Source organism: Hyposmocoma kahamanoa, unplaced genomic scaffold (assembly GCF_003589595.1).
Source record: "Hyposmocoma kahamanoa isolate Upper Pololo Valley unplaced genomic scaffold, ASM358959v1 204, whole genome shotgun sequence".
Classification (NCBI taxonomy): Eukaryota; Metazoa; Arthropoda; class Insecta; order Lepidoptera; family Cosmopterigidae; genus Hyposmocoma; species Hyposmocoma kahamanoa.
In genome coordinates, this window is record NW_020653728.1 from 2,466,331 (window position 1) to 2,478,889 (window position 12,559).

The 12,559-nt window shown below is 34.3% G+C and overlaps 1 protein-coding gene across 1 annotated transcript in view; it reads left to right on the plus strand.

Moving 5' to 3' along the window:
* Positions 1 to 12,559, plus strand: part of LOC113227250 (ADAMTS-like protein 1) — a gene marked incomplete at its 3' end in the record, with an annotated part of 291,597 nt that overhangs the window by 259,937 nt on the left and 19,101 nt on the right. The window contains exons 9-11 of the mRNA XM_026460145.1: positions 6,441 to 6,683; positions 9,294 to 9,417; positions 11,053 to 11,256. Coding sequence (XP_026315930.1) covers positions 6,441 to 6,683; positions 9,294 to 9,417; positions 11,053 to 11,256 — 571 coding nt within the window. The remainder of the gene's footprint in view (positions 1 to 6,440; positions 6,684 to 9,293; positions 9,418 to 11,052; positions 11,257 to 12,559) is intronic.

A 12,559-nucleotide genomic window follows, 5' to 3' on the forward strand; every position in this document is an offset into this window, starting at 1 on the left:
ATTTGATATTAGCGACATTAGCCATAATGAAAGAATTTGGTTTTGGTCATAATGTGAGCCCTTAATTTCTTCGTGTTTTATTTGACGTAAGCGTTCAATTGTTGGTAGATGTACAAGTTCAGGATCAACTTGACCCATAACACTATTGGCCATTGCATTCCGGTATGTAATAGCGGGAACATGTTTGAGTACTTCCGATATTTCAATTCGCTTCGTAGGCGACAGTTTAAATTTTTTAGCAAAAGTATGAACAAAATCTTTATCGTAGTTTGTTACAGTGCACTTACACAGGACTATTTTATTCGAAGGCCAGTTAATTGTAATTTTTGTGTTAGCCTCACATTCTTTATAGGTTTCCTTAACGGTTGCATTCGTTCCCACTGATAGGTATCAATAATAAAATTATAAGTTACTGTTTTACTGACTGCTATTGATTATTATTATTGTATTCCTTTTTGATTGATTATCATTAGACAGAATTTTGTTTTGATCTTCATAACGAACAGCAGGATTATAAGGGCCACTGAAGAAAGTCGATATTATTCTTTACAGGAAGATATAGTACCTGTGTGGGAATTTTATGTGATAAAAGGATACTAATTTCATTAAACAGTGGATTTGACAGCGGCGGTAAATCTGATTTACTGGAGAAATACTTTTTATATTGCAGTAATGCATTTTTTGCTCATCGAGTGGCACAACAAACTTCCTCCCTCTTTTCATTGTCACCAAACACTACTTAAACCAGAAACATAAATATTAAACTCAATATTAGGAATAGCAAAACCTTTGAATCCTCAGATGAATTAAACAAAAACAATTTGATCCACTTATGACAAATAACACACATATTGCGTTATGATGGTTACCTACCCTCTCGGTTTTATACATCAGCAACCTCACCAGACTAGTTCGCCTCGAAGTAATTGTTAAACGCCTGTCCTTTATATTATGACAATAAAGAACTAAAAACTTTTGCCTTTTTAGTTTAGTCAGGCACTTTTTCGTAAAATTTTAAATCGATTATATTTTCTTTAACTAATGTAGATATGAAGCGTATACCTTTAATTCGTGAAGATAGCACTTATTGGTAATACATACTTCTGGAAAATCTGCTCCCTTCATGCTGAACAAAGAGGCGAGCCGCCATCCTGACGTCAGAATGGCTGGTCAAAAATTTTTTTTAATTTCTCAGAATATATCATAGGTAGCAATTATTTAGAAAAGGTAGCAAATAGGCAGGAATTCTTGAATATACACTCAGTGCCAGACGCCATAGGCGACCAGCCATCCTGACAGTCACGCGGTTTTCTTGTAAAATTTCGATGTACCTAAGTTTGTGATTTTTGTCTAATCGTGAAAATTTACAATCGTGTTTTCACACCGTATATACTAATCAGAATACATCCTCAATTTTATTATATATTTTTTCCACAGTGATTGATTCGACACTCTCACTGTTATGCGGATCACCCAAAGCCATTTGAGGTTGTATAGACATTTAAGCTACGACACAAGATTGTTCAGCCCTAACCAATCAAATACAGAGTCAAATGAAATGTTATCATCCATGGTGCTTATAGCCTGGAGAACTTATCAAGATGAGATACTTCTCGATATCTAAACGACCTCTGAGCCGATACGCACTATATGCCTACAACGAACTTACAAGCTCTGTATTGACAGAGATTGATTTTAAATAATACATGCCTTAATTATATAAAACAAAAAACAATCGTAACGATTAACCATTTTTTGTAAAGGCAAAAAGTTCCATTGTAACCCTCGTCATGTTACGAAATTGATTAAAAACACACACGCGAACATTGATATTAAAAATCAATACTAGCGCAACGATTTCAGGTCCCATTAACAAAGTAGAGTGGAGACCTGCGGTATGTTTGGGAACGAACCAAATATCGATATCGAGTTTTTAGGTTTTCGCGATTGTTTCACACTCGAAATGGAACTATTCTTTTCTCGAGATCTGAATCGTGTATATTTTTCAAATAAACCAGCGGCAGCGTTTCAGCTCTTTACAAGTCCCATGGTCACGCTCTCACGACTAAATGAGATGGTAAAGTCATTAGGCAGTTTTGTAACAGTGAATGAAATAATTGGACCCCAAATCTGCTAATTTAAAATAATCTCAGTCGTGTTTCGTATTCTGTTAAAAGTTCTCTCAACTTTGCGGCTAGCAATCGAGCTACAATTCAACTGCCATTGCAATTTTTCGGTGTTCAGTTTTTCAATGGCAAGTCGATGGCACGTCATATATCCAATTTGAAGACTAAACAACATAAAAATTAAGATATGCATAGTAATTTCCAATGTGGTTTTAGTAAGGCATTGAGTATATAACCAGAAATAGAGTCGAAATAAAGGCCATCCATCCCTGGCAACTCATCAGGCAAATGGGCCTTATATCACTTTTAAATATCAACTCTCGTTGGCGCTGAAATCACAAATTAGAAGGCTGAAATAGTACAGCGCTAACAACTGACCTGTATGTACGTCTCCGTATATTCCAAAAATATGCTGTATTTATTGTAATAAAGATAATATCTCTAATTATGGCTGGCTGTTCCATTCGGTGGTGTGGGAAAAAACAAGGTATTTTTTCAATTTTCGTCCATTATAGCAAAGCTCAAGTTAAACTGGTCGATTTGATGACAACACCCGTCAATTGTTTCGAATTCGGGCTGGCCAATCGGAGCGCGAGTGTCACCGTAATGATTTAATAGAATAGTTAAACAAACAAATTAAATGACACTTCGTCTCTATTTCTGGTTATATACTCGATGTAGTAAGGAAACATCGATCGTTATTGATTCAATGAATGAATAAATGCCATCGCTGCCATTCCACTGACACTGTATTGAGACTAAGCTGCCATGCAACTAGATTTTAGCAATAACAAATATTATCATAATCAATGGAGTCTCGGTGGGATTACCATGACCTGTGGTTTCAAAAAAATTAGCATAATTGGCAACCTGCTTGATGACTATCTCCAAGGTATATCGTTACTTTGATCAAGCACCATGGAGATATTAACTGAAACAGCTCTTCTTTGGTTGGTAACGGATCTCACATTTGAATAGAACTTCGAATACAAATGGTATAATAGCCTCAGGGCATACACAAAGATTGCTATGTATGATTGGAATAATAGCGTCTGTTACATATCTACTTTCTTCGTCTTTTCTAACGAAAATCGCGCCTTACAAGAAATAACATTACCCCTCTTCATTTACACGGTCCAATGGCTGTTAGCCTTAGCAACCTTTTGTTTAATAGCTTGTATTTTATGAGTCAAACGACAAACGATTTTCAAATCCAATTTCAATGCACAAGAGTCGTGTTTCGTATGACTCAAGAGTTTTATAGTGGTCGTTAAATTAGATTCCTAAACCTGAGTGAATGTCGTCATTACAATTGTTAGAATAGACGTTTCACTGTGTAAATAGATCACTATACAAACAAAGCAACACGGATTTGCTACCTCCAATGACACTCACTGTTTTTCTCTCATACTATAGGTTGACTGTCCTAAGTTCGACCTTTTAATGATCTGCAAGACGTAGGCATAGATAGACCTGACTGCCTTATAATCTATGTTCACTAGTAGGTACTGCTCAGCTACACCTCGATTCAGAGTAAAACATTGAATATTGATCAGTAAATCTGGTTAAGCACAATGTATTTTGCAATACGAAATACTCAAGTGGGCTGCGCGGCAACAGTGCGCCATAATGTTTTGTTAAGGATCGAGGTGTTAAATGAGCGACCATCTTAAGCTAGATTGGCTTATGGTAGACGGTGATGATGGAAGACATAATGATTCCGCTCTTCTCTGTTAGGCTCAATTTGCATTACGGCGGATCGGAATGGAAGCGAATTTTTGTAAGGAGATTGTGTAAAAATGTCAAATAATGTAACGTACAAACTAGATACGAGCTAAAAAAAACTAGTCGCGCGTCTTCCGGCGAATTTTCGCGCATTCGCGGGAATTTCCGCAGCTGCCTAGGCGACGCCTGGTGAATCCGCGAGAAGTGGCGCGAAGGCAGGCGCAGTGTGACGTCAAACGACGACGTAACTACAGCCTCAAGGCGACAAAGCCTCCATTCCATTCCATTCCATTCCGACCCACAGCAATGTAAATTGAGCAATATTCAACAGTCAATGCAGTTGACAGTAAATATATGTCTTTAGACAACTTCGTTTATATATATTCAAAGGAGATTCAAGTTACCTAGACCTGTTCAAGGTATCGTGTTCTGGCCTTGTCCAAATCTTCAATTACTATCAGGTGGGATTGAGGACAAACATGAGCCTATCATAATTTTCAAGAGAACATTATGCCGCCAACAAACAGAGCTGGGAGCGCTCTGATTACCAAATTATCAATGGATTTTGGATTTAGGTTTTCGCGATTGTTACACGTAGGAAATGAAACTATTTTTCCGGATTTAAATCGCGTTTATTTGTTTACCGTTGCGTAAACAAGTCTGCAATTTGCAAGTATGTCATGGATAAACCTACACATTCAATGCAGTTTGACAAACCCCAGAACCGTGCAAAGAAGTCCGTTATCTACCCAGAATGCTGCGAGAGGAAAAAGGGAAAATGGTTTCTCCGTACCACCAGTTTGGGATCCAGTATTTCCCCTGATGAAAAATTCCAAACAGACATAAGACTGCAGTACTAATTAATATGTTTTAATTTATTCTAATTTCTATTATTAATTAATAATAAATTAAAATAATCAAAATTCATTCAATAAAATAATTTATGAAACGTGCTACATTACGTTACGTACTACATAAATTGGAAAGTTTTTTTGTAAAATAAAAATAATTCATTAATAACTTTTGTAACTATATCACTATAGTTACAAGAGTCATTACCTTATTTTTAATTTTTTTTTTAATTATTAAAAAAAAAGGGTCATTAATATTTGATATAACTGGTTAATGACTGTACTACCTCAGCCAACCGTGACCATGGGACCTGTAAAGGGCCCGAAACGATGGTTTGTTTGAAAAAACAAATGTAAGCTATTTAAATCCCGAAAAATAGTTTCATTTCATATGCATAGAATTTTATGAAATTTTCAAAACTGCAACAAGAGAATGAGTACCTATACAATTCTGTATAGTATATTTAGCTCTGAACTTCAGAGTGTTGAAGTTGACAGTTAGGACCTGATTAGGACAGAGGAATGGAAAGTTTGCTGTCCCTTCCTCACACCTCTACCTAAGTTGTTGATCAGCTTCTACGATCACACTATGATAGCATAGAAGGAGCGAGCTTACACCGGTCAATCTTATTACATCCCTACATTGTACCATTTTCAACTTTTCTACCGATTTCCACAAACTCTACACTTACTTTGTCTTTTTCTTCTGCACTGCACAATTTTGAATTTACCTTGCACATAAACAGTTCTTTTCTTTGCTTCCACACTTTTCTACACTTTTCCAAAAAAAAAACTCTTAACATTTCTGGCACACAAAACACGGCTACAGATTTTTTAAAACTTACCACAGTGTTTCAACATTAGTTGTATAAAAGGGATCTTAACAAAGTTTTCGAGTTTACAGGTGGCATATTGGTGAAAAACAAACAAACACTGGTGCATTACTTCTACATATACCAGCCAGATGATTTATAGGATTCGTAGTTCCCTAAGCACCTCGCATGTACTGAAAAGTGTGTGATCTTTTCTCTATAGATTGTTATAGCTTAGTTACTTACGTTTTGACTTGTTTTTTTGTAATACCACAACTTATAATGAATATGAATAAAGACTCCCACATACAAGGTCTCTAACCAATACAATTTGAACAAAATATAAGTTTTGTATCTGCTTTTCTATTACCTAAGACAGTAGCATTCATCTTTATCGTGTAAACAGTACTTCTGAAGCTTCAATATCTTGTGAAGGTTTTTTTTATCATTATTTGACGTTAAATATAAGATTAATGGGCATGATAAGAAAAAATGTCCATTTCATCACCTACACCTGTTTACGAGTATCATAAAGTGCCATCATAAATACAAGTGCTCCGTATAGGTATCAAACGATGACGTTGGATAATCAATCATCTAAATCGCGTTAAAATTACTTTGCAATAGAAAACAAAATTTTGTAATGTCCTTCTATATTCTAGTAACGATTGTAAGTATCAAACATCCACGTTCTGTCTAGGAACATTAGACTTATTTGCTTTTTTAAATCTAAATAAAACAGCTGTAGTGCAATTATTATGATTGGACACTCTGTAAAAATTACCAAATTGATCGAAACTACATACACTCCACAGCACACTGTGGAATCAATAGTATTGAATGGTCTCAAAAAACAAGTCAAAACAAACCTACACCAACTATCACTCTATGCTTAAAGACGATGTTAATATTCTGTCTTTCTGCAGCTACATCAAAGACGAAGACTGGGGCCCATGCAGTGTCACCTGTGGAGAAGGTTGGCGAAAGAAAGAAGTCCACTGCAAGATCTTTTTAGAATTTTCGAGAACAATCGCGAAACTTCCAGATAACAAATGTATGGGGCCGAAACCTGCTGAAGAAACGGAGAGATGTGTAATGGAACCTTGTTCGATGGCTTATGGAACTTCTTTTGGAGATTCTAGTGTGCCATCTTATGGTGGTGGAGACAGGTAAGTTATAAGCTCAAAAAAATATATTATTGAAATAAAAAGTACTTAAGAATAGCAGACCAAAGTGCTTGTAGTAACCGTTTGCAACGTATGACGTACGTTAGCAGTGTATTATGAGTCGCGGGGTTCCAATTTCATTGTAATCTTACTTCTAGTACTTCAGTTATTACTTATTGTCACTCTTTTGTTTCGTTTTTTTAATAAAAATTTAAACCTTTAAAAAAGGTTGGCGTGATTCTCAGTTAATTGTAAAATACGGTGTCATTAACACTGGTATTAAAATTTTCCATCAAATCTCATTTTTGTGTATGGAAATATACTAATTCAAAATTTTGCTGTGTGGTGAGGAATCCAGATAACCTACAGAGGTCCATTTCAGAGTCTTAAGCTAACTTTTTTACGGAAAATCCATTAATAGTTCATTCGTAATTTAAAACGTGTATCAAAAAACTCCATTGACTAGTTTACATTCTTTATTTCATCAACAAGTTTATCCAAAACACGATTCTCAATACTTTCATTAACAACATCATTGATAGCTAATTCAAACAAATTAGGTGTCTCTACTTCTTCGGAAATATCAAGTTTTGAACCAAAATTACTCATTTTTGATTTGTAATCGTCGTCATTATTAGGTATGACCAATCTAAGTTCCAAAAGAGCTATTAACAAACCAAAAGGTAAATGTTCTTGAAAATCATTTTCAAAATCTTCTATAGGATAAACTTTTTTAATATCAATGTCATTTATTCTTAATGCAGATTTTAAACTTTCATGGTAAACGATTAGAAGTGTATCTAAATGTTCAAATCTGAATGCAGAGTCAGTGCAAACGTATAAGAAGTGGATAATATCGAGAACTGGACTGGCGTAGCTCATTGCTTGGAAATCTAGAAAGCATGCTTGACTTGGCTTCATTTCCTGAAAAAAAAAAACAAATATATGAGCTACACTATTACTAACTAAATCTGTGCTTTAAGTACCAGATTAGGGATTACCAGATAAATGCCAGCTTCGCATTAAGCTGATCAAAAAAGCTTTATGTCCATGAACTAAGAGGGAAAAAGATGCGCGTTTCGCATTGGCTCGACACAAGTCGGCAACGAACCTGCTTCCTGCGAATTTGTCATGGCGTCCGTTCGCAGCTAATGACGGCTGATCGGCCGCGTCGACGTCAAATCGGCTTAATGCGACAACTGTAGTAAAACACGATCGCGATCACGATGTAATGAAACCGAGCAAATTCTCTTCTCTTATTACTAAAAGTGAAATATTATGATAATATACTCACCTGATGTTTAAAAAGAACATTATTTATCCAACAATCCCCATGGCATAATACGTTATACTTTGATGGTTGCACGTACTTTCTCATAATCGGTAATAACTTGCTTTTCACTTGCTCTAACTTTTCCTTTGCATCCAAATTGTTTATTACTTTCAAAGATATTTCATAACAGTCTAGAAAATAATCCTTCAACTTGCTTTTGTCTAAGAAAGTTTTTTCGAAAATGATGTCGTCAAACTTTCCCTTTAGTTTGTCAAAGGATTCATTTTTTTTATCTTCACAGATAAAAGATAAAGAATGAAATTTTGCAAGTTCTGTCAACACCAATCGGACCTGTAAATAGTCCAGTTTTTCAAAGTTCAACAACTTTCTATCAATTGCAAAGCCTTGCGCCACCAAATCCTCTAATATTAAAATTTCCTTCCCCTTCTCTGCATTTGAATATAAGCACTTGGGAAATATAACCTTATCGTCTCCCAAATGCTGTTGTATAGTTTCAAATATCGGTATAACTTCGTTATAAACTGCCACTTCACGTTTGTGCAACTCATAAAATGTATCTTGCCTTGACGTTCTCACAAGGGTTTTTACAATCACACGTAAATTATTTTCCTTCTCAGTATCATTGATGAGAACTCGAAAAATATTTGCAATGTAATTATCACCTTTACCACACGCAAATTCAACATTATAATCGAAATTATCTATTCCTTTTGCTTTAGCAACTTCTCTCAAGCAATTATGTATTTCCACATCATCAAATTCTTCAGGTTCACTGATATTAACGTCTAGAGACATTTTATGTGGAATTTTACGTTCACTTGACGGAGTTTCCATGTTAAATGACGGATTATTTATAGTATTATCATTGATAAGTGACCGTTTGATAAAAATATTACCTGGAACTTGATACTGGTATTTATTTTGATAAGATTACTACATATTTACAATTTGTCACTGTTATTTTATTTTATTGAAGATTATCAGAACGATGGTTTTATATAGACGTAATTAACTTTTTTATCATAAAATGCTAACTATGTTTACCAATGTATTGCACTGTCCATTTTTCTGTTTTGGCAAAACTATTTTATTGTGATCATACTTATGACTGACCACATTTTTCCATTATTTTGTGGACATTATTAAGGACTAACTTGGTTTCATGACTAAGTTAGTAATACGATATATATAACTTATTATTATTCCAATCTGTAATCTAGAGACAAAAGTATGGATACCTTAAAGAGATCTCGCGCTCTAGATAGAGAAAGGTATAGCATCGATAACAAGTTAATATTAATAAACGGGTTCCTTTCCAGCAGGTCATTGGCCTTTGGTACGTCTAGCAACATCCGTGTAGCTCCAGGCTCTCCTGGAAAATCGTACTCCTGGAAAGAAAAAGGGTACACAAGTTGCAGCGCTTCATGTCTTAGCGGTGTTCAGGTATGTAGTACTAATTTGGTTTTTTTACGTCAGCACTATTTGTTTATGTATTACAGTGGCTCAAAATAGAATATAATCCTTTATTTTATATTCTCAATGTCTCAGTATTACAATTTAAAATACAAATTTAAGAAATAAATAAATAAAATATGAAAAACCAAATACAAAGATACGACAACAAGCACATCATTGACCTACCAACAAATGGACATCGGGTTTGTACTAAAAAGTGTCCGCACTTATAGGGCGTTAAAATCGCATACAGAGCATCAATCACACAACAGTCTTCGTTTGTTCGACTGACAGTGCGGTTATCAATCATGCAGTACTATATAATAATAACTTGTAAAAATTACTGCAGTAAAGTGTAAAAACAGGATATTGTATCATATATTGTATCACTAAACAAATATATTGTGTTATCATAATCATGACTTAAAAGTTTGGTTTTGTACAGTTGTATAGTATTTAATTTATATATAAATGAATCGTAAATATAAATTACAAAAGCAAACAAAATAATCATATAGCTAACTGGCCTTTTTCTACAAATTGCATGTACAAAAGATGGAAAGAGACTCATTACATCAATTTCAAAAAGCTTATATAAACTTCTTGGTCAGTTTTCAATTGTTCGAACCACAAATGATTGAAATATTTAGAACAAAGAAACTATAGAGTCGCTTTGATTTTGGTCTTATTTTTAAAATGATTTTTTATTAAACGTTAACAATAACTAATAAAATATTGTTGTACTTGTTTTAAGGCTTGAGATTACCTATCAGAAGTCAGAAAATATGTTTGCCCCAAACAACGTTTAGGTCGAATTTTCATTATGTCAAATGTATTTTTTAGGAATATTACGCAACAAAAGCTAATTTTGTCTATGTGAAAAGCATCAAAATTACTTGAAAGCGTAATGGTTTTATTATAATTCAGTTTTCGGAATTATGGACATTTGAGTTAAGTTTACTTGGAATATTGGGTCATTTGTTATAGTACACTCTTATTTTCATATTTGTTACATTTGTATGTATGTATCTGCCCAACTTTTTATTATTTCTTTAAGTGAATTTGTACAAAATTCCACATTATAATACATATAAAAATTAATTAATATTTACAATAAAGGCTACTCCATTACTCTTCTGTTCAAATATTTTTCAGTCAAAGCTAAATATAGCGCATTTTGTTAAGTTTCCAATAGAAGCTGAATTGGTGTTTTTGGGCCCTTAAATTGTTACAAGCAAAATTTGACAGTATTGCAATGACGTTACAATTTAAATTAAATGTTCTAGTTTATATGAATTTCACATGTCATGTTTATATAGGACTTTGGACATTTTTTCCATGGTTTTTGTATTGGACCTGACGCCCATTTGTTGGTAGGTCAATGAAGCACATAAAAAAATTCGTGATGTCCACTGGTTCGTTCCGTGGCTTAGTTGGCATAGTGTCTGGCACGGGTTGCTAGAAGACGTCCGGCCGGATCGAAGGAATTTTTTCTAAGTGTTTGATCTTTGTATTAATAACAAACTAGTGGAATAATTTGACAAAAAAAAAATTTTATATCAATTCAATAAAAATTAAAAAAAAAACATTTAGCTGTAGCACAATGCAATCTATCTTTCCCAGGAACTAATAATACAATGCGTCAGAGATGAAGATGGCAAAAACGCGTCACCGTACATGTGTGACCCTTTGACGAAACCAGAGAACAGAGTTAGAACCTGCAATGATCACCCGTGCCCTCCCAGATGGAATTATACCGAATTTTCACAGTGTACTAAGTCTTGTGGCATTGGAATACAGACCAGGGAAGTGACATGTATTCACGAGGTAAGCGAACAATACACCACGATATTTAAATAGCATTTTCAAATCATAAATATATACTGACTTACCTAAAAACCCTTTGAAAAGCTCTAAAATGTAACTCGTACTTAAAAAAGCGCGGTAAAAATCGATAAAACCCACACAGTTCTTATTTTCACTAGTTCTGTGAACAAATTTCCTCGCACTATATTACACAGATTACTATATACTAGTCAGTTATATTATTTGAAGTCTTCTTCTTTTAAAAGCTATGGCTCCATCGAAAAACAAATCACATTTTTGAAATACATTTCATTCTATCCGTCAAAACTGACAGCTAATGATGTCACTTTTTTAATTTATTTTATAACCTTGGATTCGAGGATGTTCGTCAGGATGGCTGGACCAAACGAGATACGAATCAAACATTACTGTTTAATACCTTTACTGACATATTTTCTACCTTTGCGCTAATGGAAATATTAATTATTCTATACAAAATGAATTCGATATTTTCGTCACTGCGGCTCTTTTATACATATTATTACATTTCCAATAAAAAAACCATTGATTTTCTGAATGCGATAATATACCAAATATACCAAAACTAACGCATAAAGTCCAATGATGAGATATTTGTAATCATTTCAAAATCAATTAAAATCGACCAAATATTTGCTTGTGTGCGACAATGAATACACTTTATGTGGAATAAAATGGCGTCGTGGTCTATGAACAGCTGATTTCGTTGTCACGTTTTTACACCGTAGTTCTTAAAGTGCTCACAAGATGGCACAAGTACAAGGTCACTCAGGGTCATATTCCGGAACTCTACTCAATGCTCAAGTCAGGATTTGAGCAGATTTGAGTATGATTTCAAGCACTGGAAATACGACCCTATGGCAAGGACTTGAGTATGATTTTCAGTGCTCACTGCAATACTCAAGTCCTGACTTGAGTATTGAGTAGAGTTCTGGAATACGACTCTCAGAATTCATAACACGAACGAATTTGTAATAACAACACTTGAATTTCTGATATTTGTAAAAAAGTTTGGTAGAAAGCTGGAAAGGACGTTACGTTTGACGAAATTAGTAAGTACACGATTATTTGGGGGTGTTAATTACGAATATGGCATTTATTTCTAAATCCAAGATGGCGGACACGACTTTTGAAATAAATACAATATGGGTATCATTTTCGGGGTATTTGGGGGTGCTAATTACGAATATGGCATTTATTTCTAAATCCAAGATGGCGGACACGACTTTTCAAATAAATGGAATATGGGTATCACTTTCGGGGTATTTGGGGGTACTAATTACGA